This window comes from Neolamprologus multifasciatus, chromosome 1, assembly GCF_963576455.1.
Source record: "Neolamprologus multifasciatus chromosome 1, fNeoMul1.2, whole genome shotgun sequence".
Lineage (NCBI taxonomy): Eukaryota > Metazoa > Chordata > Actinopteri > Cichliformes > Cichlidae > Neolamprologus > Neolamprologus multifasciatus.
Window position 1 is genome coordinate 37,816,397 of NC_140439.1, and position 26,956 is coordinate 37,843,352.

At 45.3% G+C, this 26,956-nt stretch overlaps 4 protein-coding genes across 8 annotated transcripts in view; 2 read left to right on the plus strand and 2 right to left on the minus strand.

The window, feature by feature from the left end:
* The window catches only part of LOC146526236 (WD repeat-containing protein 88-like), a 23,288-nt gene extending 17,493 nt beyond the window's left edge, over positions 1-5,795 (plus strand). The window contains exons 12-14 of one of the 3 annotated variants that reach the window (XM_085164626.1): positions 2,756-3,691; positions 3,809-3,924; positions 4,075-5,795. The gene's annotated coding sequence lies outside the window, so the exon portion shown is untranslated. The remainder of the gene's footprint in view (positions 1-2,755; positions 3,692-3,808; positions 3,925-4,074) is intronic. The other 2 variants (XM_085164611.1, XM_085164620.1) reach the window with 2 other exon arrangements.
* Positions 1-11,119, minus strand: part of wdr59 (WD repeat domain 59) — a 17,400-nt gene extending 6,281 nt beyond the window's left edge. Inside the window, exons 1-18 of one of the 2 annotated variants that reach the window (XM_085164544.1) lie at positions 10,993-11,119; positions 10,178-10,227; positions 8,358-8,493; positions 8,165-8,250; positions 8,007-8,087; positions 7,730-7,767; positions 5,823-5,911; positions 5,614-5,730; positions 5,206-5,283; positions 4,452-4,608; positions 4,277-4,356; positions 4,068-4,197; positions 3,782-3,903; positions 3,457-3,621; positions 3,201-3,296; positions 2,567-2,671; positions 2,281-2,402; positions 652-805 (exon numbers count right to left, since the gene is read on the minus strand). In XM_085164544.1, coding sequence (XP_085020670.1) covers positions 652-805; positions 2,281-2,402; positions 2,567-2,671; positions 3,201-3,296; positions 3,457-3,621; positions 3,782-3,903; positions 4,068-4,197; positions 4,277-4,356; positions 4,452-4,608; positions 5,206-5,283; positions 5,614-5,730; positions 5,823-5,911; positions 7,730-7,767; positions 8,007-8,087; positions 8,165-8,250; positions 8,358-8,493; positions 10,178-10,227; positions 10,993-11,046 — 1,860 coding nt within the window. In that variant the 5' untranslated portion in view covers positions 11,047-11,119. The remainder of the gene's footprint in view (positions 1-651; positions 806-2,280; positions 2,403-2,566; positions 2,672-3,200; positions 3,297-3,456; positions 3,622-3,781; positions 3,904-4,067; positions 4,198-4,276; positions 4,357-4,451; positions 4,609-5,205; positions 5,284-5,613; positions 5,731-5,822; positions 5,912-7,729; positions 7,768-8,006; positions 8,088-8,164; positions 8,251-8,357; positions 8,494-10,177; positions 10,228-10,992) is intronic. The other variant, XM_085164550.1, reaches the window with a different exon arrangement.
* Positions 11,120-11,451: 332 nt separating this feature from the next.
* On the plus strand, positions 11,452-19,184 carry nob1 (NIN1 (RPN12) binding protein 1 homolog). Of its 2 annotated transcripts, XM_085164588.1 has the most exons (10): positions 11,452-11,587; positions 12,091-12,223; positions 12,300-12,433; positions 12,610-12,681; positions 12,762-12,902; positions 14,884-15,024; positions 15,604-15,843; positions 15,966-16,063; positions 18,340-18,484; positions 18,590-19,184. In XM_085164588.1, the coding sequence occupies exons 1-10, from the start codon at positions 11,519-11,521 to the stop codon at positions 18,857-18,859; spliced, it is 1,443 nt and encodes a 480-aa protein (XP_085020714.1). In that variant the 5' UTR covers positions 11,452-11,518; the 3' UTR covers positions 18,860-19,184. The 2 variants fall into 2 exon arrangements, with proteins under 2 accessions (XP_085020714.1, XP_085020723.1); XM_085164597.1 differs by lacking the exon at positions 14,884-15,024.
* A 2,078-nt stretch (positions 19,185-21,262) lies between these two features.
* cog8 (component of oligomeric golgi complex 8) lies at positions 21,263-25,168 on the minus strand. Its single transcript, XM_085164571.1, has 5 exons — positions 24,693-25,168; positions 23,956-24,163; positions 22,790-23,614; positions 22,550-22,718; positions 21,263-22,093 (listed from the first exon to the last, which is right to left on the minus strand). The coding sequence occupies exons 1-5, from the start codon at positions 25,019-25,021 to the stop codon at positions 21,816-21,818; spliced, it is 1,809 nt and encodes a 602-aa protein (XP_085020697.1). The 5' UTR covers positions 25,022-25,168; the 3' UTR covers positions 21,263-21,815.
* Positions 25,169-26,956: the final 1,788 nt, after the last annotated feature.

A 26,956-nucleotide genomic window follows, 5' to 3' on the forward strand; every position in this document is an offset into this window, starting at 1 on the left:
CCATCCAGAACAAGATTCACCAAACAACCAGTTTCCATCTTTTATACGATGAACAGTTTAGTGCATATAAAAGGCTGAAGCAGCCACAGGTCTAAGAAGTCCTCTGACACAAACGCTAGAAGCTGCTGCACAGTTAAACTCTGCAGGTCATGCTCCAACAGCCTACAAACAACAACGGCCAGTGTACGGGAAAGGTCATGTGATATTTGTTCCCATGCATGTTGGCTCACTCTTTATTCTGGGCTCATCTAAAACTGAACTCCTTTCTGGATTATCTGCAACCTTAAAAAGAAATCGGTGTTTGATTTGTTGAGTGTAGCAGCCAGAACAAAAGCCCAGCTCAACCCAGAAGGCTCAACATTAGAGGACTGGTACGATATTTCTGTAATGCAAAGAATCCTCTGTCTCAAAACAAACAACACATGTTCTGTTTTCTGTAATCAGCCTGCAGACAGGAATGCTGAGGTCAGTGTAGACACATCAAAGCAGCGACAGCTGTGAAACGAACGGTGCTGAGACTGTTTTCAGAGTGGACGAATCTTAACACAGTTTTATGACTGAGATCCCGGGAAAACTGGAGGCTAAACTAAAGGGACCTGTGTGTGTGTCTGTGTGTGTGTGTGTGTGTGTGTGTGTGAGAGAGTGTCTCACCCGTTCTTTGTAGTAGAAGGAGGAGATGGAGACGGTGTCTTTATCCGAGCGAGTCGGGCTGCCGCTGTAAAGCCGCAGAGTGCTCTGAGACTCTGAACGCATCTTCATCGGAGTCAGGACCCCGCTGTGATAGGCCGACAGAGCCGACAGGGACCTGAACACACACACACACACACACACACACACACACACACACACACACACACACACACACGCAGGTTAGTGTACTTTATCCGAGCTCCATCAAACAGAACCACAACAGTTTCTAACCACAGCGAGCATCCGCAGACCTCTCCGCTGTCGGTGTGGATGTTTCATTATCAGACTGATACAACGAAACAAAAAACATCCATTTAAAAGGAAAATGTTTGGATTATGTTAATTTAATGCACTTTTCTTTAACCCTTTAAGACCTACCATAGAACCAAGTCCGCCAGAGCTTATATTATATGTTTACATGCTGTGGAGCCATTTTTGGGAGCATTTCAAATTGCTATATATCAATACAACCACTAAAGCCTAAATTTTAATAATATGTCTGCATTAAGTGCATAGTAATTACATAAATTGCAAAAAAGTGCAATAAACTACAAAAAAATTGAAAATTATTTTGTTTTTTAACATATATTTCTAGTTAGAGAAATTTAAGAGGCTTATCCCTCAAAACTGTAAATACAAAAAAGTTGCACAAAATAGTTTCCCACCACAGGAAATTTATTTTGAGTGTCTTCATAGTTTTATTTTTGAAATACACCAATTTTTATATACTGCAGGAAAAACAAAAATAAATATTATAATACAAATTTGCAAAAAAGCAGCATATGCATCAAAATAAACTATTTCCAGCAGCAATATGAGTCCTAAGCATCCCAGAAACGACACAGAAAGTCATAAAGTCAAACATAACTTTTAAAAACACCAGTATAGGCTCATGAGGCCCTGATGGTAAAAAACTACATTTCCGCAAAATGACGTCACTTCCGGTTTCGGGCAGGTCATGGCGGACATGCGATAGTTCGTGCTGATGGACGTAGGAAGTGTTACAAACAGCTGATCGGATCGGCAAAGCGTGTTTCTGGAATATTATGTTTTTGTTGCTGCAAGTGCTTTTTATGCAGTTTTTGCAAAGCTATATGTGGAAGGAAACTGTGACCGAGGACAAGCTGATGGCATAAGATGTAAGTACAACTCCTCCGGTTTCATATGCAAAAAAAAATATTCCACTAGCTCACGTGGTTGCAGAGCTACCGGGATTTTAAAAAAGTTACGCAAAATGGAGCGTGCTGCTCTGACCGGCTTTAAAGGGTTAATATGTCATAAATACCTGGATAAAAACCAAACTGAACACATCCATGTCGGCTAAAAATCAAAAGTCACTGCTCAAAGCCTTCAGGATTAGAGCTGCAGGGACACTTTAAAGTTTGTCTCCGTCATGAGAACAAAACCTGAACGCCATGAAAACAGGCGCTGACATGGGAGGAGATCTGACGCCACTTTGCACAAAAAATTTTCAAGATAAGTTGTAAACTTTGCGTCATTTGTTTCCTACAAATCTGATGTTTGTTTGTTAAAAATTTAAGAAACGTCGACATGATCATTAAAAAAAAAAAAAGAGGTGTGGTATCTTACCTGGGAGTGGGCTCTGTGGGCGGGGCAGAGCGGTGCATGGTTATCGGTCGGGTGAAGTAAACGAGACAGCCGGTGCCACAAAAGCGAGCTCCGGATGTGCGAGGGAACGGGATGTTGGCGTCCTGGAAGGAAGCAGAAATCTCCTGTGACACTTTGAGAGCGTCAGGCAGAAACGCCCCCCTCAGGACAGAAGAAAACTATCCTGCACAGAGTAGGTCCCACCTGGTGCAGGTGTTACCTGGTGCAGGTGTTACCTGGTGCAGGTGTTACCTGGTGCAGGTGTTACCTGGTAGGAGCCGTAGGTGTTGGTGACTCGAGGAAACGCCTGCAGGGACGGAGTGACGGGGTTGGACAGGACGAAGGGGCCGGAGGCCGGACTGTCCTCCTGCGTCTGAGACAGGAAACAGACAGAGCAGTGATTGGCTGAGATTTTGTTACAGTCACATGACTGTTTTCCTGTTCTTATCCTTCTCAGGGTCACGAGGGGCAGCTGGAACATATCCCAGCTACCGTAGGGCGAGAGGCGGGTACAACCCGGACAGGTCGCCAGCCTGACGCAGGGCTAACAGAGACAGACAACCATTCACATCACAGTCACGCCTACAATCAATTCACCAATGAACCAACCCCACTAACTGCAAGTCTTTGGACTGTGGGAGGAAGCCGGCGTACCGGAGAGAACCCACGGACACACAGGGAGAGCATGCAAACTCCACACAGGAAGACCCCGGACCACCGCACCACCCTCACCAGAATACAGCAAACAAAGTTTCCCCACAAAACAGAGCCTACACCCGCGAGAGCGAGACAGGTGGTGGTGGAGCGGTGCCCCCAGGTGTGGTCCGTTTAACGGTTCTGGTGTTGCTGGTGGAGGACTTCAGGGCGCAGTTTTAGACACAGACACGTGACGTTATTCTCACCATATCAGACTCCAAGCAGGACACGAGCTGTCGGACGCACGGCTCCAGGCAGTTCTGGTTCCTCTTCACCTTCTGCAGAGACGTGTCTCTGAGGATCTGAGCACAGGGAGACGCCTCAAACACCGACCTCACTGTCCTGCAGCTTCAATCACAGTCAGTTTGATTTAAAAAATACAGAAGGAATCAGAGCGCGAGCTGCATGCAGCCTCCAGCATACACAGGTCTGGTTTACTGACAGCATGATGCGTTCAGGTACCTTCTGGATCTTGGTCTTCATGGAAGAGGGGATGGTCGTCGGGGAGACAAACTGGAAGGTGGGCGCGGCGTTGTTTGGATACTGAGCCGGAAACTTCACCACCAGGTGAACCTGATGGCTCCCGAAATGAGCCGACACCACGCAGCTGTGGTTCAACGCGTCCATCTACACAAAACAAACATCACCAATCGGTGATCAATGATCGTCCATCAGTGAGCTCAGCGCTGTGTTTAAGGTCACCACATTTATACGTTAAATCCAAACTCAGGAGGACTGCTCGCCCTCCTTTGAAACGTTTCCTCACTATCATCGGGCGCCAGCTCACCTCCACGTTGACGTTTCTAATCTGCAGGTTGACCAGAGAGAACTCCTGCTGCAGAGTCTGAGCGAGACCCGAACCTGCCGCCGAGTCCTGAAGACCTCCAGCCGACAGAGAGCCGTCCTGATCTGAGAGATGCATACAGAAAGGTCAGAGGTCAGACTCAGTTTTCTAATATCCTCTGCTGCAGCCTCGCGCGTCCCTGGAACACTTCTTTTTGCAGGCTTTCATATAGTTTCACATTGAGACGTCTGTGTTAGTGTCAGTTAAACGTGTGAAGTCGTCGTCTCACCCTGCAGGCTCTCCGATGCGTGGCCCCCGCTCTGCTGGCCCTCCGACTCCTGAGACGACAGAGGCTTCTCCGACTCCGCGGTGAGGGACATCGCGTCCATCAGGTCCTCCTGCACGTCACTGACACACAGCTACACAACAAAAAAACAGCACAGATATCAGCCAATCAAGTCTCTGTGTGAGCTCGTCCCCGTGACGCCGCGTGCTGACCTTCTGCAGCTGAGGATCCACCCTCCATATCCTCAGGGTCTGATCTCTGGACCAGGTGACCAGCTGGTAGTCCTTGGAGCCTGCAGGGGAAACACCGACACGGCGTCACTGAAGAGGAGAGAAAACAGCCACAAACCTCCGCTCTGCTTTTCCACATCTCTGCGGCGAGTTTCACCTTCTTTCTGCGGCCGCCACTGGAACTCCAGCACCACGTCGTCGTGTCCCACGAAGGCGTGGACGGGGCTGTTGAGGTCGAGCGTGCTCCACAGTAAAAGGCTGTTCTCCCTCCTCAGCTGAGGAACCATCACCGTGACCAGACCGTTGGAGAACGGCTGACGAGGCAAAAACACACTGAGCTGCTTTTTCCTGCGTTTTATAACCGAGCGCAAATCCAGCGAGTCTGCATGTGACTGAAGGATGCACAGCAAACTGCACAAATCCAGATTTGACCACGGTTACAACCCGCTCGGGGCAGTTACTGAGGCGCTGCGCTTGTTAGCAGGCTGCTAAAGGTTCGCTTGGATTTGAGTGACGTAAATTTCCTCAGCAGGCGAAGGCGCCGTGCCCCCCAATTTGTTGTGATCTGATGCTAAGGCAGCAGAAACTGTAAACCCAGGCGAACCAGGAAATATAAGCATTTCACCACGAGCAGCACCCTGCAGGAGGGTGGAGGCCCTGATGGAGGCCATGAAGTCATCATAAAAGTGGACACAGATCAAAGGATCTGAGGGTTTTTCCCCCTCACTTCTACACAGCCTGCAGTATTTTTGGAACCAGAGTGGCGCCCCCTGCTGACCATTAACATGAATGCAGGGTTAAGGCACTTCCATGTTTCACCTGTCAGACCCTGAAGCTTCATCCTTTTTATCCCACTACAGAAGCACGAACGCGAGGCCCATCCCTGCTGTTGATCTGAGTGCGACACTCACCGTGTACCTGGCCTTCCACACCGGCACCTGACACGACAAGATGTTCAGGTACTTCCTGGGCTGCCGGTAATCCCAAAACTGCACAAAACACGAAAAGTTTATATTTCAGATGTTTTTCTCCTCATGTGCATTTAAAGAATTATTTAAACATGTCTGCGGTGCTTTTGTGTCTCTTTGTGGTGATTTGGGTCTTTCTCTGGTGTTTTTCATCCCTCTGTTTTGGTTTTAGGCGAATCAGCTGGTTTTGTTCAGTAACACAAGACTCTGAGAGCTTTGAGTGCTCAGGTAGAGTAGAGGTCACACTAACAGACGCAGCTCTGAATTCTGTTTTTCCAGCGTGCGACAGGATGTGAATCTGCTGTTTCTCGAGTGTTTCGCGTGCTTATTCGTGGTTTTCTCTGCTCTCACCCTCACTGAGTTGTCCTGGCTGGACGTGGCGAAGATGAACTCGCTGTCCGGATGCCAGTCGAGGCCGTGGATCTTGGACAGGTGAGCGGCCACGTATTCCGCCGCCGTGTTCGGCTTCTGCTCAGAGGAAACACGCACCGTGAGACGACCGAGTGCGCTCGCGTGCACACGTCAGCCTGAAGCCAGTGAGTCGGGACGGGAGCGCTCACCCTTTTGTCCCAGATCCGAACGTCCCCGTCGTGACTGGACGCCAGCAGATTCTGGTTCTTCTTGTTCCACTTCACCTGAGACGCCCCAGCTGGCAGGAGGGAGAACTCGTTTGTAATTAGAGAGTTAACCAAGCAAAGTTCATCCATCACTACAGCTGACTTTAACATTCAGTTGCTTTTTTTTCCACATAATATTGCACTTAAGAGCAGTTATGGTGCATTCAAAGACACTCAGCCATCTGGACGTCTCAGGTTTGCTGTCGTTTATCCAAAAGACAAAAAAAGAAAGAGAAACAAACCAAACCAAACGTAGTAAAAATGTGATTTCTGATTGGATTAAACTCTCAGCCTCTGCTCACAGCTGCATCAGCACATGACAATAATAACCAATGAAAGGCCGGAGATCAGTGGTAATGATTACTTTTTTCAAGTAACGAGTAAAGTAAGGGACCACTATTGCAAAAAAGTAATTAGATTACTGTTAATTTCCTGTAAGCACGCTGCACTACTAAACCGTGATTTTGTTTGCGAGCGTCCCATGACGTCCGAGCGTGCGACGTTCGTGGTAACAGACGTGTGCAGATCAACAATGGGTAATATGGAGTGCAGGGAGAGTGCGACTGTGCAGCGTTTAAAGCGTGGAAGTACTCACATTACTTTGAGTTTGATTCCAGAAAAAGTGACAAAAACATCAGCGCCTGCTGTTCACTCTGCGTGGGAGGAAAACTTTCTACAGCGAAGAAAATCCCAAAACGTCCGAGCGAGCAGCGAGCACGCTGCCACGGGAAACCCCCAGATCCTCCCACTGACACAACCGCTACGGCACACCTGCACCAGGGTAAACCTCCGCCTACCCCACTCCTGCTTTACAGGTGAAAATAGAGCAACAGGACCGCTAGTCTTTGACTTTATTTATTTTCTGCTGTGTTTTACTTGCATCTATTTGAAAGACTGAGTGTAAACACACAAAATATTTTATTTTATTTGCTGGAATGTGCAGAAAATAGGTTTAAATGTTAAACTAATTTCTTCCAGTCAGAGAATGTTGCATATAATTAAATTTTTGCTTGATGCATAAAGTTTAGATTAAAACTAATAAAACAAGTTTTAAAAAGAGACTTTTCCATTTGATTACATTTTGTATGATGATTATGTAGAAAAAGTAGAATTGGGCTGAAAGATCTATCACTTTATCACCTATTCAGGTTGTAAATCGTGTTTTTAAAAAGTAACTAAGTAACTAAGTAATTAATTACTTTTGAAAATAAGTAATCAGTAAAATAACAGGATTACTTTTTGGGGGAAGTAATCAGTAATTAGTTACTAATTACTTTTTTCAAGTAACTTGACCAACACTGATCATTACCATGTAAAACCTCTAAAATACTTCAGACGTTGTTACTGTTTGAAATCATTTCATGTAAAACTGTTGGCTGTGACTTCCTGGACCCGCTGGTTCTAAATTTTAGCAGTTATTAGGAACTGATATATAAATTAAGAAGTAATGTGCATCACCAGCTTGCACACATTTGCCTAAATCTAAATGGAGACTTTTCAAGGATCCCCTTAGAAGTTGACATGAAAGCTGAGACGCTGATGCACACCTGAAAGTGTTGGCGAGGCAGTGAGGACGGTAAAGAGAAAAACATACATGAATGAATTAATGAGCAAACAAAAAGCTTGTTTGGTGTTTACATCAGTAAAGTCCGCGCTCGCTGCTCTGCCCTCTAGTTTAATCCTAAGCCCGACTCCATCAGGACATCAGGCTTTCGTCCCCTTATAGCACACAAACCAGCCTAACTCTGACTCACTGTGAGGAGGTCAGTTAAACTCAAACTGAACGTGTCAGCTGTGTGAGGTCATGTGGACGCTGACGGAGGAAACAGTCCGGCCCTTTAAATACTCACCGACCGCGGACAGCGCCAGCGTGGGTTTCCGAGTGTCTCTGCGGGGTCAAAGAATCAAAAATCACTCAGAAGCATCGTCAGGGTTTTTCAGACGATCACCACTTCCTGTGACCTCTTAGTCTAACTGATGATGTCAGGCTGAGAGAAGCCAGATAACAGAGATATCCTGGGTTTGTTAAACCAGCTTCGTAGTCCAGGCCACGAATCAGGATAAAGATCATTTTATATATATAATAAATAATAAACACGATGCTGGAAGCTCTTCCTTTGCTCTGACCTGGTGTCCCAGATGTAGATGTAGGTGTCCACGGAGCTGGTGACCAGGAACTCGGGTTCAAACCAGGACCAGTCCAGATCGCTGCGGACACGAACACATCGGTGAGGCCGCACCGCGTTTACCCGCTGATGGGTGCGTTTGATTTGATCTGCTGTTACCTGATGACCCGGGTGTGCCCCTGCAGGGAGGTGTGCGTTTCGCCGCAGCCGTCCCTCCACGAGTACAGATCCACCCGCTGGTTACTCTGAGGACAACACGCAGAAACACACAAAGCCTCCACTTTCTTTACCTACACGACGTTATTTCTGTTGCGATGATTTTATGATGAATTATTCTGGAGGTCTCACTCACAGAGGCGGCGAAGACGTGGGCGTCTGATCTGTGCGGGTTCCACTGGACCGTCCCCACGTCCCACTTACTCTGTCGCCCGATTTTCCGCGACGGTTCTGACGGCAACTCCAGGTTCACCAGGTACAGGAAGCGACGCCTGCGGCACGATTACGACGACAGACGGTAAAATCGTTTAAAATCTTCAATCACAATGAAGATTTTTTTTTAGTTTTTTAAATATGCTGCAGGAGAAATGAAGCATTGGAGAACAGGAACAACACAAATGAAGCCACTAACAACTCCAACATCATTGTGAAGTTTGCGGACGACACTACAGTGGTGAGACGGCCTACAGGGAGGAGGTCAGCGCCCTGACCCACTGGTGTCGAGACAACCATCTCACCCTCAACGTCACAAAGACAAAGGAGTTGATAGTGGACTTCCGGAGGTGCAGAGAAGTACACGCCCCCATCACCATCAACGGCGCTGCTGTGGAGAGAGTGAGCAGCTTCCACTTCCTTGTGTACATCTGGCTGAGGATCTTACGTGGTCACATAAACATAACAGTGAAGAAGGCGCAGCAGCGCCTCTTCTTTCTCAGGAGACTGAAAAGATTCGGCATGAGCCCCCGCATCCTCAGGACCTTCTATCCCTGTGCCACTGAGAGCATCCTCACTGGATGCATCACCACCTGGTACGGCAACAGCACCGCTTACAACCGCAAAGCTCTCCAGAGAGTAGTGCGGTGCTCTGAACGGATAATTGGAGGTGAGCTTCCCTCCCTCCAGGACATCTACAGGAAGCGGTGCCTGAGGAAAGCGGATCATCAAGGACTCCAGTCACCGCAGCCATCAACTGTTCAGACTGCTTCCATCAGGAAGGAGGTTCTGCAGCATCCAGTCCTGAACCAGCAGACTGAGAGAAGCTTTTTCCACCAGGCCATCAGACTGCTGAACACTTCATAGACACCTCAGCTCCACTACTGGAACTTCAACATTATGCACTACACACTGTACATAAATGCCACTATTTTGCACAATATCCAACTACCAACCTCTGTATATTTTATTTTATTGTTTACTCTATTTAATTTTTTAAATATGTGTACACACACACACACACACGTAGTATACATATTTAGTAATGTGCATGCACTCTTATATTGTACACATATTTATTACTCTCAGATTTAGCCATTCTTATATTTTGCTTGTTTTATGTTATTGTACTTTTTGCACACCTCTGCTGCTTGTGAAGCTCGCACACAAGAATTTCACTCACATGTGCCGTACCCGTGTACCTGCACATGTGATGTGACGATAAAAGTGATTTGAAGTAAAGATAAAATAGATTATTTATTATTATCTGAATATCTGTATCTCATTTGTATCTCTTAATCTTAGATCATTTAACATTTTATTACAGTTGACTTTGTCTCAGTGTTAACTTCTTATTAATAATAATTTTTTAAATTAATATTTGACTTTTCTTAACCAAAGTTTGACTTTCTTAAAACGCTAAATAATGACATAAAAAATTTCATAGCTGCAAATTTCAAGTTTTCATGTCATAAATCATAATGAAGTTGATTTTTTATATAAATATAGATCATTATATTAACTTTTTAATAATTTAAGTATCCCGTCATTCTGATACTAACTTATTATTAATGTATTATTACTACACTTCTCTCAAACATGTATTGTAGCTCAGCTGCTCTGAATCTGAATAATTAACTGACTAATGAGTAATTACGAGCCTCTGATGTGACATTAAACACATTTGATTATTTGTTGTTTGAGATAAAAAGACTGTGGCGCGTTCAGGTGACCCAGACTTACCCGGACAGCACAGCGTGGGAGCCCAGACAGTCCACGGACATGGCGGTGGCCTGAAAACACGAGACAAAAGCAGCAGTGACAGTTTTTTATTTTAGCCAACGCCGTGTAATTTTCACTGTGCCTATTTTAGTGACAATCAAAATTCAAACAGAATTAAAATCGTCGAACTTCAGTTCAGAGAGATTTCCTCTCATTCAGAGCAGATCTGCTTTTCCCTGAATTAAATATGACATTAAAGACGAAGTAACCTTTGCTGCTGACACAACGAAGCTTTTAAGCTTTCAGGTGATATTAAATTACCCGATATGATCATTTATTATCAACTTGTTTCTGTTTATTTTACTATTACATACACAGATATTCAAAAATGATCAAAACTGTGAGTCTGCGCTTTTAAAAGTGACCAGAACAACTATTCAATCACCTGGATTACTGATTAACTTCCTGATTGGCTGATTAATCACTCAGGCTGTGGTTAACTTAATTTTCATTCTAATTGATCCACGTTCATTAATCTGGAGTTACTGTTTGTTTGTTTGATTATAAATAAATATATATTTTTATTATTTTTTTGCCGAGTTTATTTTTGGTGCCACATACACAACTCCATCAATTAATCGATTAAAAACATTCAACTGGATCGATCTACAACAAACACTAAGAAGAAGTCCGGATGATTCAACTTGGACTGAGCAGTTTTCTCTTTTACGAGACTTTAAACGCCCCCTGACCTGCGCGCGCAGGCGCTTCGTACAAACATGAAATTAAAAATATAAAAATAAAAATAAATAAAACTCTTAAAAAGAAAAACTCACCTGGGCGTCTCGAAACTCCACCACAACATTCTCACTGCTCCAGCGGGCCGCCATCTTTCTCCCTCTCCTACCGTCAACAAACACCACGTGACGCTAAAGTGACGTGACGTTCAGGACAGTGGGAACAACACGCAATAACAGACGCGATCTGTTCAGTTAATCATAAAAATGTAACATTTTATTACGATGTTTTCCTTTATTTGCTTTCTAATTTTATACCTTTGATGTTTGTGTATCTAAGTAAACATGTACTATTGTTTTTTTTAAATATCTTGAAGTCTGATTGGACTGTTAAAGAACATAAAGTAAATAATTACTGTATATAAAATATGAGTTACATTAATATAGCGATTAAAAATAATACACGAATTAAATAACAAAACAAACGTTTCACTTTTTTTTAAAAACAACTTTAATGGTTAAGTTCAACTTTCCCACATCAATGACGTGTTTTCGGCTTCTACGTGTCACGAGTGTTTCCCCTCTCTTCTGATTGGTCGCTCCCGCTGCTGGTCTCCAAACCAAGATGGCGACCACCCTGGTAGAGCATGTTGTCGCAGATGCAGGAGCGTTTTTAAGGAAAGCTCCTCTCCAGGTGAGTCTGTCCCTCCTGATACAGGTGGACCGGGTTGTGAGGGTGTCGGTGACCCGGGAGAGGGGCTTCAGAGACCGGGGGGTGTCAGCGAGGCGAGCCGGGGGGAAAGGACTTAGCGTGGAGCCGGAGGCCAACAGGTCCCCGACAACAAACCGAGAAACCGGATCTTCTTCTGCTTTCACAGGGACAACAAATGATCCAGGACCATAAAACTGAGTTAAATGTGTTCATCTGGTCCCGGATCTCTAATGTCGTCCAGAGAAAGGAGATCTGGATCAATGGTGTTCAAAGCATCACCAGATGCTGTAGTTTTTGGTCCGGATCTGGTCTCTGTTCTCAGACTGTTAAAGGAGAAAAACCTTGTTTAGTAAAATAAATATTCACTGAAACTTTAATGAAGATTTTAGCTTTAAACGGATTAAAAATATGAATTCTGGCTGCTGCCACGATAAAGATGAGGCTGATATTCCCGATGTTATCTCACTGTTGGTTTTATTTGGTAGGAAATCGGCAGGAATATCTACACCCTGAAAGATGTGGTGGAAGAGATCCGAGACAAGCCCACCAGGAGGAGCCTGGCCTTCCTGCCGTACCAGCTCCACTTTAAGGAACCTCATCCAGAGCACATCAGACACGGTGAGCGGGCGTCTGAGTCCCAGCCCTTTCCAAACCTCCTAAAGGTGTGATTTAACATCCTGGTGTCTGTTTTCAGTGACAGAATTCTCCAAGAAGACCGGGGACTATCCGAGTCTCTCAGCCACCGACATCAAAGTCCTGGCTCTGACCTACCAGCTGGAGCTGGAGAACGTTGGCTCGCAGCACCTGAGGGAGGAGCCGGAGGTTAAGGTGCCTGCAGCGCAGACTCGCTCTCCTGTTTGCTGTTTATTCCTAATGTCTTTAATATTTATGTATATTTTTACTCCTGTGCAGTTAGCATCACATGTTCATTGCACAGCAGACATGTAGAAGTTTAACTCCACACTGTGATGAACTCACACTCCTCTGGTTCTTTTCTGATCCAGGTGAACATTCAGAGCACGCAGCGCCACCCCGAGACTCCGATGAACGTCGCTGGGTTCCACTTTCCTTCCAAGGTGAGAGTCGGACGCTCGCGTCAGCCGTCGGGCCGGCGTGCAGTCAGGAACGTTTTCTCACTTTGCGTTTGCGTCTTCAGAAACCCGCGGACAGCACAAACGTCCAACAGACGGAGACGGAAAAGAAGACGCCGAACGAGACCGACGGCGACGAGTTCAACAGCTTCCAGTTCTGGAGGGAGCCGCTGCCGGCCATCGACGACGAGCTGCTGGGTTTACTGGTGAGGAAAGAAACACGGCTGTCTTTGGTTCGATCGTAGATTGTTTTGAGACGGTAGCTTTAAAATAAGAAGTTTCTGTCGTTTAATTTTTGCATCTTTTCCTCATAATGTGAAATTATTTTAATCAGGAAACCAAATGTGAGAGATTTAGGAGAATCTGACTCCTAAAACACTTTCAAAGTGTTTAAAAAAGTTATTTCCTTTCTTGTAAATCTCTCGTTTCTTTACGCTGTCAGTTAAAATTTGGGAAAATCGGACGATATAATTCAATTCAATTCAATTTTATTTATATAGCGCCAAATCACAACAAAAGTCGCCTCAAGGCGCTTCATAGATACAGAGAAAAACCCAACAATCATATGACCCCCTATGAGCAGCACTTTTGCGACAGTGGGAAGGAAAAACTCCCTTTTAACAGGAAGAAACCTCCAGCAGAACCAGGCTCAGGGAGGGGCGGCCATCTGCTGCGACCGGTTGGGGTGAGAGAAGGAAGACAGGATAAAGACATGCTGTGGAAGAGAGACAGAGATTAATAACAGGTATGATTCGATGCAGAGAGGTCTGTTAATACATAGTGAGTGAGAAAGGTGACTGGAAAGGAAAAACTCAATGCATCATGGGAATCCCCCGGCAGCCTACGTCTATTGCAGCATAACTAAGGGAGGATTCAGGGTCACCTGGTCCAGCCCTAACTATATGCTTTAGCAAAAAGGAAAGTTTGAAGCCTGATCTTGAAAGTAGAGATAGTGTCTGTCTCCTGAATCCAAACTGGAAGCTGGTTCCACAGAAGAGGGGCCTGAAAACTGAAGGCTCTGCCTCCCATTCTACTTTTAAATACTCTAGGAACAACAAGTAGGCCTGCAGAGCGAGAGCGAAGTGCTCTAATAGGGTGATATGGTACTACAAGGTCATTAAGATAAGATGGGGCCTGATTATTTAAGACCTTGTATGTGAGGAGCAGGATTTTGAATTCTGGATTTAACAGGAAGCCAAAACAGGAGAAATCTGCTCTCTCTTTCTAGTCCCTGTCAGGACTCTTGCTGCAGCATTTTGGATTAGCTGAAGGCTTTTCAGGGAGTTTTTAGGACATCCTGATAATAATGAACGATGTCCCTTCTGCTGACCTTCGTCTGTGCTTAGTTTTTAAAATACACAATTTTGAGTTTTGTTCTGATGTTTTTTCGGAGCTCGTTTTCATTTCTTTTGTATTTTTGATGCGACAAACGTTAAAAGCACGATAAGTGACGGTCTGAGAGGACGAGGAGCGCCTGGACCTCACAGTCTCACCGACTCTCGCTGTTACGACTTCCTCGTTTTAAACCCCTCTGCTGATACAGACATCAGAACCTTTCCTCTGTGAACGCGTCTTAAAGCGATCGTAGAAAACAGGCGAGAATCTTCAGAAACCGAGCCGAGCTGCCTTTGTTACAAACACATACACGATCTCTCTGAAACCAGCTCCATTATTCTGTTGTAAGACCAAAGAAGCAGAGTTTAAAGTAACATCCACAGAATAAAATCATGGAGGACGGACTCTGTGAGCTGCATGTGTGAATGCCACGCCACCTCCGAGCACAGAGGTTTTGTGGTGCTGTGTCTTTACTGGGTTTTTTTCCTGTGAAAGCGTGGAACTGGTTTGGAACATCCGTGCAGTGGTTGTTAGTCCTCCACACTGAAGGGAGCCAGCTGGGGTGCTTTGGGGATCCGACCAGAAAACCTCCTGCACCGCTGCAGGTTAACTGTTTTACCCAGGACAGAACCAGGACACACTGGAGAGGTTAAAGCTCGCAGCTGGGTGGAAAATGTCTGGAGAGAGGAACATCTGTTTTTCCCCGGCCACTAAGGATGGATGGATGGACAGACAGATGGATGGAGGCATGGGTGGATGAATGGAGTTGGTTGCCGTGTTGTTGGGAAAGAGATTGTATCTCCAGGTTGTGCACGTAAACACAGCGTGTCTGTTATCGCTGCTGCTCGTCAGGGTCCAGCGGAGGGTTTAAAATCGAGCGGCGGGCAGAAACAAGCGGACACACGGACGACTTCGGACGGAGACCAGTTCAGCAGCTTTCTGTTCTGGAGGGATCCACTCCTGACCTTCAGCGATGAGCTGCTGGGTTTACTGGTGAGTTGAAAGGGAAGAATGTTGTCATGCTGGGAGTCGTAGAGCAGCTTTGCATGATTCACAGTTCAGAATAATCCTTTGTGTTACTCTGAGCCTCGGTTCAGCTCCTGTTCAGACTGTGACCGGCTCGTTCATATTTGAAGGAGCCTCCATGAGACTTTGAGGGCTGCAGGCGTCTTTGTGTTTGCATGGTTTCACACGCCAGTCAGACTCCAGTGCATCGGTGCATTACCCTTTTATTTCTGTGGTTTTGTGTTGCAGCCTCTGAACATGTGCATGCCCACCACCTCCACCTCCACCTCCACCTCCTGCAGCACATTTCAAGAGAAAAAGTAGTTCAAGTGTGATCTGAGGTCTTATTCTTGTAATGTGTAAATAGTGAATCGTGTGGAAAACGTTCCTGAGGTTGATGGCGCGGGATAAACAGGGTTTCCTCCTCAACATCAGGGTCTCTCCCCGTAGGAAAGGATGCATGTGAGAGGAAGCAAGGAGACAAAGGAGGAATTTTACATCTCATTGAGTCATAACTTCTGTCACCTGTCAGACTGCAGTGATGATGATGATGATGTTTGTTTACAGAAAGAGGGCAACGAATCACCACAGACAGAGAAGAGGGCGGAGCAAAGGGCGTCGGCGGGCCAATCGGACGACGAGGACAAAGAGAACGAGCCTGACGACGAAGATGACGAGGAGGACGATGACGACGGAGGAGGATGGATCACTCCCGGTAACATCAAAGAGGTGAAAATGGACTCCGCTGATTGGACGGCTCCAGCTGACATCAAAGTCGGCTGTCTCACCACCGACTTCGCCATGCAGGTAACGGATGCAGACGGTGCGTTCGCTGTTGTTGTGTGGACGGTTTCTGTAAACCGCTGCGTTAATCAATATTCTCCTGCTTTACGCCGAACTTCAAAAAGCTCTCGCTGTCTGTGTTCCAGAACGTTCTCATTCAGATCGGACTTCACGTTCTCTCCGTGAACGGGATGCTGATCAAACAGGCGAGGAACTACATCCTGAGATGTCACGCCTGCTTCAAGTGAGTCCGGACAAATTTAACAAAACCTCTTCAGGCTGAACGGGAGGCAGCTCGAATACGCTCCAGTGAAAGATACAAAACACGACATTTAAAACATTTAAATTTGAATAAAGGTGCTGAACAAGTGAACATGTCAGGACTGCTTTATTAAAATAATAAAAATAAATTAAGACATAAATAAATAAAATGGACAAAGTCAATGAAAGGAATAAAATAAATAAATAAATGTATTAAATTGCTACTTGAATAAAAATTCCCAGAACTGCTTGAGTTTATTTGATTATTTGACTTTATTAAAAGAATAAAAAAGTACAATAAAAATAAATTAATACATAAATAAATAAAATGGACAAAGTCAATGAAAGGAATAAAATAAATAAATAAATGTATTAAATTGCTGCTTGAGTAGGTTAAAATAAAAATAAAACACAATAAAAATGATGCTTATACAGATTGGCAAGAAAATAAATATGAAAAAAAGGTTAAAAAATTATATAAAAATATAATAAAGGTGCTCCAGAGATACAGATGTAAATAAGGTCAAAATAAAACATGAAAATCTGAATATAATCCATTAAAGTGGCTCTACACCAGGGGTGGGAGGGCCGGCGTCCTGCAGGTTTTAGATCTCACTCTGGGTCAACACACCTGAATCTAATGATTAGTTCATTACCAGGTTTCTGGAGAACTTCCCGACATGTTGAGGAGTCATTTAGACGTTTAAATCAGCTGTGTTGGATCAAGGACACATCTAAAAGCTGCAGGACTCCGGCCCTCGAGGCCTGGAGTTGGCCCACGCCTGCTTTAAGAAAAAGCACAGATGTTAGAGTGGATCAGAACGATGGAGCGTGGAGTGCAGGGTTGGAACAAACCTAACATGAGAGGACAGATGTTCCTCAGACGGACAGATGTGTTCTTTAGTTTTCAGGATGTTAGTGACCTGTCCTGTTCTTAGAGGCTGTAAGGAGAATAAAGGAGAATAAAGGTGCAGGAAAGTGTTCTGTACTCCTAATGTTGGACCTCACGTCAGCCTTTGACACTGTTGACCATTATATTTTGCTCGAAAGGCTGAAATACTGGGTTGGTGTATCTGGGTCTGCCTTAGAGTGGTTCTCCTCGTATCTCTATGAACGATACTTTTCTGTGGCGGTCTCTAAGTACAGGTCATCTTCCACGTCCCTGTCCTATGGTGTGCCACAAGGTTCTGTGCTGGGGCCCTTATTGTTTTTAATATATCTACTTCCTCTCCAGCATATTTTGAGCCCCTTTGAGGACATTTGCTACCACTGCTACGCAGACGACATCCAGCTATATATATCTTTTAAACCTGAAGATGTTTCTAAGCTGCAGATTCTAAATGTGTGCTTAGAAACCATCAAAGGTTGGATGGCTGACAACTTCCTCCAACTTAATGAAGAAAAGACTGAAGTCCTTGTATGTGCTCCAGACAGACATGTACCTAACATAATGAATGCTCTTGGTCCTCTTTCAACATGTGTGAAATCGTCTATTAGGAACCTCGGGGTAACCTTTGATTCTGCTCTTACCCTGGATGTCCACGTCAAATCTCTGGTTCGGTCATGCTTCTATCATTTAAGAAACATTTCTAAATTGAGCCCCATAGTGTCTCATACTGAACTGGAGATTGTTATTCATGCATTCATTTCATCACGATTGGACTACTGTAATTCACTGTTTACATGTCTAAACAAAAACTCCCTTGAGCGTCTGCAGATTGTCCAAAACGCTGCAGCAAGGCTTCTGACAAAAACATCTAAGTACTCTCATGTGACACCATTGCTTATACAGCTGCACTGGCTCCCCGTTGAATTCAGAGTCCATTTTAAGATTCTGGTTCTGACATTTAAGGCTCTTCAAGAACAAGCACCAGCGTACATCATCGAACTTTTACAGCCCTATGCCCCTAGTAGGTCCCTGAGGTCTTGTGATCAGGGCCTACTTGTTATTCAGTATACAAGACTGAAAACCAAGGGTGATAGAGCTTTTGACACTGTGGCCGCCAGACTGTGGAACTCTCTTCCTCAGAATTTAAGATCTGCAGACTCAGTGATTACTTTTAAAAAACAGCTAAAAACACATCTTTTTAAAATTGCATTTTGTTAACTTTTGACTGTTTTTGTTTGTTTTTTTTACCTTGTAAAGCACTTTGTGATCTTTTATCTAGAAATGTGCTATATAAATAAAATTTTACTTACTTACTAAAGTGGGGGGTCGCCCGTGCAGGAGCGTTGACCTGTTAAATGTTTCATTTCCAGGACGACGAGCGACATGAACAGAGCTTTCTGTCCTCACTGCGGGAACAGAACCCTGAAGAAGCTGGCGGTGACGGTGAACGAGGACGGCAGCATGCAGATGCATTTCTCCAAAAACCCCAAAGTGTTGAACCCCAGAGGGCTCCGGGTGAGACGCGGCGTTTTATCACTTCTAAAATCGTTTTTTCAGACCGCTTCAGTTCTGCCTGAGTCTAAACGTCCTAAACCTGACCGCTGCCGTCTTGTGTTTCAGCACACGCTGCCTCTGCCTCAGGGGGGGAAACACTCCACCAACCCCCAACTGGTGGAGGACCAGCGCTTCCCCCAGCAGAGGCTCTCCCGGAAGGCTCGCCAGAAGACCGACGTCTTCAACCCGGACTACGTGGCCGGAGCGTCGCCGTTCTGCGAGAACGACATCTACAGCCGAGCCGCCAACCTGCAGATCAGAGACAGCCAGTGTGGCGGCGGCAGGAGGCGGGCCAACCCCAACGCCACCCGCAGGAAGTTCATCAAGAAGAAGTAAAGACGGCGAGCATGCATCATGTTTAAATTAAAGGACCGGACCGTCATTTCCCAAATCGTCCATCAACTCGCGCGCGACAGATTAACTCACCAGGTCTTCTGGTGCGTTCATGGACAGTCAGACATCCAAGACACAAGGATTAACTACAGCTCTAAACACGGTGTTCACAGCAGAAGAGACGAGCGTGACAGCCAGAGGAAGTCGATGACACTCGGCGACACACGAGTGACTCTAACAGTATCAGCTCCAGATTATTACAGATTACATAGCATCCCTTATGGAACGAGCCAGAATAATAAATACATTAAAAGTGTGTGAAATCTCACATCAGTGTCTGTTTCTGCTCATTACCTCCACCATAGAGGCAGGAGCGCGCTCGGCCTGCAGGGCGGCGACGTGATACAGAGATTCTGCTAGAGCTCTGCTGGAGAGGTTTCTCCTCCAGTCGGTTAGATAAAAGACGGCAGAGGTGGCTGAACATCTGTAAGAGCAAACGGCAGCGTGCAGGTGCACATCAGGTTCAGGGTTTAAACAACGACTGAGGTGTAAATCCTTCTTCCTTCAAATTTTACCAGACGTAATATTCTTATTAAAATATTTATTTATTTTAGAGAGCAGTGAAACCTTTCACAGCGACTCTGCTTGAACTACGTTAGAGTTTCCAGCTCAGTGTTTATGGCTGATCTTCAGCATTTTACATCTTTATGATAAAAACATCATCATGAGAAACATTTCTAACTGTCCTGTAACGTTGGGGTCCTGCGCCGGACCAAACGTGACCCTCACTGGGCTGCCTCTGGGCCCGAGGGCCACATGTTTGACGTAAATAAACTTTATTAATAATAATGGATTGGATTTATACAGCGCTTTTCAAGGCACCCAAAGCGCTTTACAATACCACTATTCATTCACTCTCACATTCACACACTGGTGGAGGCAGCTACAGTTGTAGCCACAGCTGCCCTGGGGCAGACTGACAGAAGCGAGGCTGCCATATCGCGCCATTATTATTGATTACAATTTCACGCTTTGACGTTTGGCTAAACAGTGAGTAACATTACTGTGTGCCGCACAGTGCTGGACCTTTTACGTCTTTATCTTCTCGTTGCGCCTTGTGAGTCACTGAAGTTGTGCCAGAAATGCTGTGTTTCTATGGTAGCTAGGGATGCAACGATACCAATTTTTTCAAACCGATACGATACCGATACTTGGATCTGAGTACTTGCCGATACAGAGTACAAAAACCGATACTTCTACACCACACACACACACACACACACACACACACACACACACACACACACAAATGCAATTAATTGGAAGACAGGTTTTATTTTATTCTCTGCCGATAAAAAATAAAATCTTAATAAAAATGACCACAAAAAAATTTCAAGTGAAAAATAAGCTCTTCTGTTAAATTATTGCAGAGTCTCCACATTGTAATTTAACAAAATATCACTGAACTATTGGCACTGTCTCGAGCTTTCAGAATAATAAATAAACACTTCTGTTTGGAATAAAATAAACTTTTAAATTATTGCAGTGTGTCCAATTTCATATTGTAAACAAATAAACAAACGGCTGGGAATTTCATATCGCAGCTCGAGTATGCTGAGAAGACGGTGCAATCCTATGTTTTCCACGACCGGCATTGGCTGGTCATCCAGAGCGATAAAATGAGTCAGAGCCTCTGTTATTTTAACTGCCCGTGGATTTTTTTTTCTTGACATTTTTCATCGCTTTTCCAAAACCTGAGTTAAAGTTGGCTGTTCCACACTGCTGACATTTTGTTTAGCCTAGCTACAGCAGCCTCCAGTTTCTCTTTTTTATCTGGAGCCGCCAGTCTCACTCGCCTAACCCTGTGCCTGTTTAGCGCGGGATGTCCCCCTAGTGGCCAATCTAGAAAACTACAACAGAAATGACAAGCCACCCTCTGATTAATGAAATAAGTTGGTATCGGTTCATGGTATCGGTTAACTTTTACGAGTATGAGTACGCACACATTTTACAGTATCGGCTCCGATACCTGATACCAGTATCGGTATCGGTGCATCCCTAATGGTAACACAGCATTACATCATTGAATTGTCCCGTCGCTGTCTGACAGTAAAATTACACAAAAACCAACGATTCAAACACGACGCGGAGGGAGAACATGATCACTGGAAGGTTTGCATTTTTAAACAGGAAAATAAGACCTAATGTCCAAACACTAGTCCTAACAGGCAGGTGTAGTTAGGCTGTTAGTTGGTGGAAGCCCACGAGGTGCTCACCTGTAGATCTTTGAAGGTGGAGATCCTTGAGTTTATCTTCAGATATTCCAGACAGGTGGAGATCAGCTCAGAGACTGACCGTGACTGTGCAGAAACTGCAATACGCTCCTTTAAACATGAGACTGACTCGTCAATAGAATTGATCTTTATTGATTTCCAATAAATCTTTGAATCAAAGTGAAAGATTTAAGTGTCCAGACAGTTTTTAACAAACCCACCATGTAAATCAGACACAGCTGACGGACTACAACTCCCAGCTGACGGACTACAACTCCCAGCTGCCTCAGCAGAAAAAGCCTCAAAGATGAGGCCGACGCTGGATGAAAATGCAGAGTCAGTTTCTGCCCTTCAGGACTTTCCTATCAATAAACCAAACTTTTGGTTTTCTCAGATTTCTGACACGTTACCAGGAAAACACAAACATTCAGTTTTTCCTTCTTAAAGGACGAGAACGAGCTGAAGACCTCCAAGAGCAGAGTTAAAATCAGGAGGACTCCATCATCGATGGAAAAAGAAGCAAACTAAACTATTTGCTTATTTTCCTTCTATGTTAGTGAGTAAACCTTTAAATAGAGAAGAAACGTCACCATTAAAGCCTTTTTCTCACATATATAAAAATATTTTAATGCTTCAGTTTTGACAGACGTCTGTCACAGGATACAGTTTACAGCGTTTCCTCGCCTTCACTCCTCGTCCTGCTTCGGCTCTTCAAACTCCGTCTTTGTCAGTTCAGCTCCGGGTTTTGAGTCTCTGACATCGGATGTTGTCGGCGCCGAGTTTGGATCTGCTGCCGGTTCTTTGGGCTCCACGTCAAACGCCAGGCTGCTCAATTCAGCCGTAATGTCGACCTCTGGCACCGGCGGCTCCTTCTGAGGAAGCAGGAAGTCCAGAGGCTCGAGGACTGCGGCGAGGTCGATGGAGCCCAGATGGCCGTACTTATGCAGCTGAGTGGGAGGAAGACCTGCGGAGAGACAACCGATTTGATTCAGACCAAACTTCTTAAGCTATTTTAGTATTACAAAGAATAATTTTGAGATAAGAGTCCAGGGCAAAAAACAAAAAGAGATTAAAGATTTTTTTTCTTTTAAATTAATTTTGTGAAGTTTTCTTTTCACTGACTGATTGGACCAAAAGTTTACTACAGAAAAAAAGCTTGTGTGGTGATTTTTGGTGTTATTAGTGCCCCCTACAGGCTGAAGCGGTCATTACTCCAAATTCAGACCATGGTTTCACAAACGTCCCAGTGGCTACGCCCATCTTTAATATACAGTCTACCATGTACGTTCATGCGGTTTCCACATTATTGGAATAACGACTTCACTTCCAGGCCCGTCGTTAAACTTCTTCAGCATTACCGCGTCCATTTTAAACGAAGAAACGAACAAAGTGGAAGTCAGACGTTGCTGCGAGTCCTCACCCAGGATGAGAGCGAGCTGAGCCGGTGGAAACAGGACCTGCAGGCAGCGGTTCAGGAAGGGCAGCAGGTCTTCGGCGTACGCACAGCAGAACTGAACAAACAGCTCCTTCTCCCGGCTGCTGAAGGCCGTCTCCTCCGCCCGGTGAAACACCAGAATCTGACGGGTCACCTGACAAAAAACGACACCGTCAGCATCAGTCTGACGTTAACCCAGATTACACCAAAGATCCAGCTGCTCACCATCTTCAGGGCTTCCTCCAGGCTTTTGGTGACGTTCTCCACCACTCCGATGGGGCAGCAGAGGCGGAGGTCGTTGAAGGCCGTCAGGATGTTGTTGAGAAAGCAGGCGAGCGGCTGGAAGTCCAGCAGGGACATCGGGGGCTGCAGGGTGCCGGGCTGCAGGGCGGGGGCCACGACGGGGATGGTCCCTGCCAGCACCGAGGGCAGGGCGATGAGCGTGTACAGGTTCATGTCCTCCTGGAACTTTTCCACCGCCTCCTTCACGGCTCCGCGGAACGTGTCCGCCGCCACCCGCTGGAACATGGGCGCCAGCTGCCCGCGGAAGTCCGCCCCCACCCTGCTGAAGGACAAACCGAAGTACATGCACTGACCCAGCAGGGAGTCCAGGCGGCCGCCCACACCCCGCTGCAGGTCCCTCTCTAAGGTCTCCAGGAACTCCGCCACCTTGTGCACCACCCAGCCGTGGAAGATGGCGCCCTCGTTCACAGCCGCGAGCCCCCCGGCGGGGGGCACTAGCGGGTCCTCGTCAGAGAAGATGGCTCTGTACTGGGTGATGATGTCAAACAGGTGCACCCTGCAGGCCTCGATGGTCTTGGTGATGTGAAAGTAAGCATCGTTTTCAGGGATGGCGGCGAGGATGGAGTGCAGCCAAGTGCTGCGAGCCTGCAGGAACTTCACCCGCAGCTCCGCCTCCGTGAACACGTCCATACGCCGCAGGTAACCGATGACGCGGAGGCACACGGGGAGCTGGGAGTTGCTGCGCAGCTGCTGCAACAGCTGGTTGAGCATCAGCTGAGCCGACTGACGCACTTCACGCACGATGCCCTAAAGATGGAGAAGGTCAAAGGTTAGAGGAGCCGAAACATTAGATGTTCTCCACAGTGACCTTTTCTGTTTTATATCTCAGCAAAGAGAAAGTTTCTCAACTGTTTTTCTCCAGTTTTTGTCAATTTAGAGTTTAAACTAGCGACTTCCAGCCTGAACTTGAACCTGAGCCCCATCAACAACCTCCCGTAGTCACATTTTAGCCTTTTCACCTTCTCTGGAAGCCTGCTTGATTCCAGCTGGCCAACACCTGGAAGCCTGCTGAGGGGCAACACCCAGAGCTTGTTAGCTGTGCACGTAACAAAAGAAAACTGAGTATTCGCAGCCTGGTCTGGACTCACCTGGATGACGGGCAGCGACGAGTGTTTCTTCTCCAGCCTCTTCACGTACGCCGCCAGCTCCAGAGCCTCTTCGTAGTAGCCGTTGCGGACGCAGGTGTCCATGAGCTGAGGAATCTCCAGAATCTCTAGGATCTCCGTGTGGCGGTTCAGAGTGAGGCTGTTCATCCGGCGGCTCGCTCCGATCTCCTCCGCCTCTTTCGTGAAGTGCCTGAAAACAAAATCAGCCCCCGAAGCTCAGAGAGACAGCACAACAGCAAAAACACAACTATGTGTAACAATTTATAGCTCTAAGAAGCTTTTATTATCTTTCATTAATGTTCCCAGTCTTTAGTTTTGTTCTGGTTGTGGCTAAAGTCTAACTGCCTGTGTTTTATTCTGAAAGGAGGCTGACGAGCCAACTCAAAGGAAATTAATCTGCTGCTGTTTTATTCCCAATTCACCTTCTGTGACATATTCCTAAGAAAATAATTAAGTTATTCACTTTGATTTGATTCTTTTTATTTTTCTGTATTTAAATATTTTGAATTTATAGGCAGGTTGTGATCCTACAGTGAGCTACAATAATAATAATAATCTGCATCTCTCTCCTTGATCATCCTGTGTGTTTTTTAAAAAGTATCTGAAGTTTTTATTAACCTAACAGTCAATGATGACACTTCAGGTGTTTTATAGACCCCGTGTTAATCGATTAAACCAGTTTCCTCCTGCTAACATCCCCTCCACAGGGAGCCACCGACCTGCAATTCTCTCCGAAGCGGGGCAGCTTGTCCAGCAGCCGGGACACGCTGCTCTCCACCCGGCCGAAGTCCCGGTAGATGTGCTCGGTGCAGTCGGCGGTGCGGATGAAGGTCTGGTAGTTGGAGAAGGCCAGCTCCCGGGTCTGCTGCAGGATCTGAGCCCGCTCCTCCGCCAGCCTCTCCGGCTCCCGGCCCAGCTTCTCCACCCCGAAGGAGCTGAGCTCCGACAGGTAGGCCGCGAAGTCCGGGTTGTCCCGCCAGCTGTCCGGGAAGCTGTCCTTAAAGATGGACGCCAGGATGCTCTCATCCTCCACGTCCACCGCCGCCATGTTTACCGCTGCAGGTTCAGTCCCGGTTCATAAACTGACAGATTTCCTGGATGTAAACAACCGGAACATCCAGCGCTGACGAACACGTCCCGGTTCTTCTTCTTCTCCTTCTGACACGTGTCAAAAAAGCTTAAAGGTGAAATACTGCCACCTGCCGGTGTTGTGCCAAAAATCATTCCCGAAGTTTCTTTGTTTTTGTTTTGTTTTGAATGTATACTTTAATAGGTATATATGAAATACATAGAATATGTTTGTGACTCTTATTTATTGAGTTATTATATCTATTTTGTCCTTTTTGGTCACTTAAATCATGTTTCTATAACTGTGACGTTACATTTGTTAAATTGTGTGACGCCCTCTTGGCCACATCTCTGGAAAAAGACATTTCTATTGCTAAAAACTGATAACTCAGCTATTATCAAGGCAGCTTCTGCCTTGAGATAGGATTTCTTTTTTTTCTTTTTTTGTGGAAAGTGAATGAATCATCATGAGAGAGATGTCTAACACATTTTTCACAGATTACAGGCCAACAATTAATGTATGACTGTTTAAATGTTTTTGCAAATATCACCAACACCAATATGAATAATTACTAGGATACTGATTTACCTGTATAATAATATGATAATAATATTCTAAGTACATTACAGTACAGTAAATATATGATACTATAATAGAAAAATTACACACACTGTTAACCTCTCAGTGAACCTCTGCACTAAAGCCTAGTGAGGCTAAAAATCGCCTAAATTAATTTAAACGAATTATGTTATTACAACTAATGCATAGCTGGACTGGCCATGGGCATACCGGGCATTTGGTGATTTTTCGTTTTTATGGGCCGATGTTTTTTTGTTTTTTTGTTTGTAACAGTATAAACAATGAAAGGTGGTGGATTAGCCAGATGCTGGCAGATGTGTAAGAATAAGTCAGTTGTTTGGTGGTGGTTATGGCGGAGCTTCCACTGAGGCCAGCAAGTGGATGAGGGAAAGGGGAGGCAGGAGGAGGAGGAGAGACCCGAGGCGGCCGCCAGCAGCACGCTTAAGCTTGATCAGCTGTTGTTAGAATTTATTTAATATTAATTTCTAGTATCAGCTGATGTTTGCTGGAGCCACAGCTGTAAAGCTGCTGGTCATGATGTCGGTTTGGATATGTGGTGAGAGGGAAACATGAAGATGAAACCAGGAGATGTTCTTACTGAATCATCAGAGCTGAACAGCTGATGGAGAAACAGGTTTACCTTTTAGGTGACATGAATGAGTTGAAGGGAAGTTATGAACTGTTTCTGAGAGACAGATAACACCAGGATTCTTTTCTAAGTAGCTGACAGCTGGTAACTGTGCAGGGGCGGCTCTAGCAAAGTTTTGCCAGGGGGGCCAGGTAGGGCATTAACAGGGAGAGGGGGGCACAAAGACATACTTTTCTTTTTTATTCTCATTTAAAATGTCTCGCTTTTAATAAATAATTATCTGAATCTTACAACCAAAATTTTCATCTGATGTAAAATGTATAGAAATCATACATATACCAACAAAACGGTGTACATCACTGTCACAACAGCGTTTGTTTTCATTCAAAGGCTTTATGGCTTTTCCTATAATACCTGGTGGGTCGGTCTCTAGTCAAAATGCCCGAGACGATTTTTTGTCCCAGTCCAGCCCTGAACTAATGAATTAATTTCCTGATTAATTTTGTTTTATTTTAGTTTTGTAAATACACAATGTCATTTTAGATAGCTTTCATTTTCTTACAAAGCTGCTTTTCTTTCAGTGCAGCTTAAAACATTAGAGGCAAATTTAGAGGGGCCGGGTAACCAGGTTTATGAGAAACTAAAAACCAAATTTACAATAGAAAAGGGACAGATATGTGAGGGGAAAAATACTTAATCACAAGAAAATAAAAGATGCATTTAGGGGAAAATTATAAGGAAAAAAA

What these genes read in the sequence shown, in the direction of transcription:
- nob1 (XM_085164588.1), top strand. Translation starts at nt 11,519, where the DNA reads ATGGCGACCACCCTGGTAGAGCATGTTGTCGCAGATGCAGGAGCGTTT. An exon ending in TAAGGAAAGCTCCTCTCCAG is followed by an intron (nt 11,588 to 12,090) that starts GTGAGTCTGTCC and finishes TTTATTTGGTAG; the next exon opens with GAAATCGGCAGGAATATCTA. An exon ending in CCACCGACTTCGCCATGCAG is followed by an intron (nt 15,844 to 15,965) that starts GTAACGGATGCA and finishes TCTGTGTTCCAG; the next exon opens with AACGTTCTCATTCAGATCGG.
- cog8 (XM_085164571.1), bottom strand. Translation starts at nt 25,021, where the DNA reads ATGGCGGCGGTGGACGTGGAGGATGAGAGCATCCTGGCGTCCATCTTT. An exon ending in CGCTTCGGAGAGAATTGCAG is followed by an intron (nt 24,164 to 24,692) that starts GTCGGTGGCTCC and finishes TTTTGTTTTCAG; the next exon opens with GCACTTCACGAAAGAGGCGG. An exon ending in TCAGCTCGCTCTCATCCTGG is followed by an intron (nt 22,094 to 22,549) that starts GTGAGGACTCGC and finishes GTCTCTCCGCAG; the next exon opens with GTCTTCCTCCCACTCAGCTG.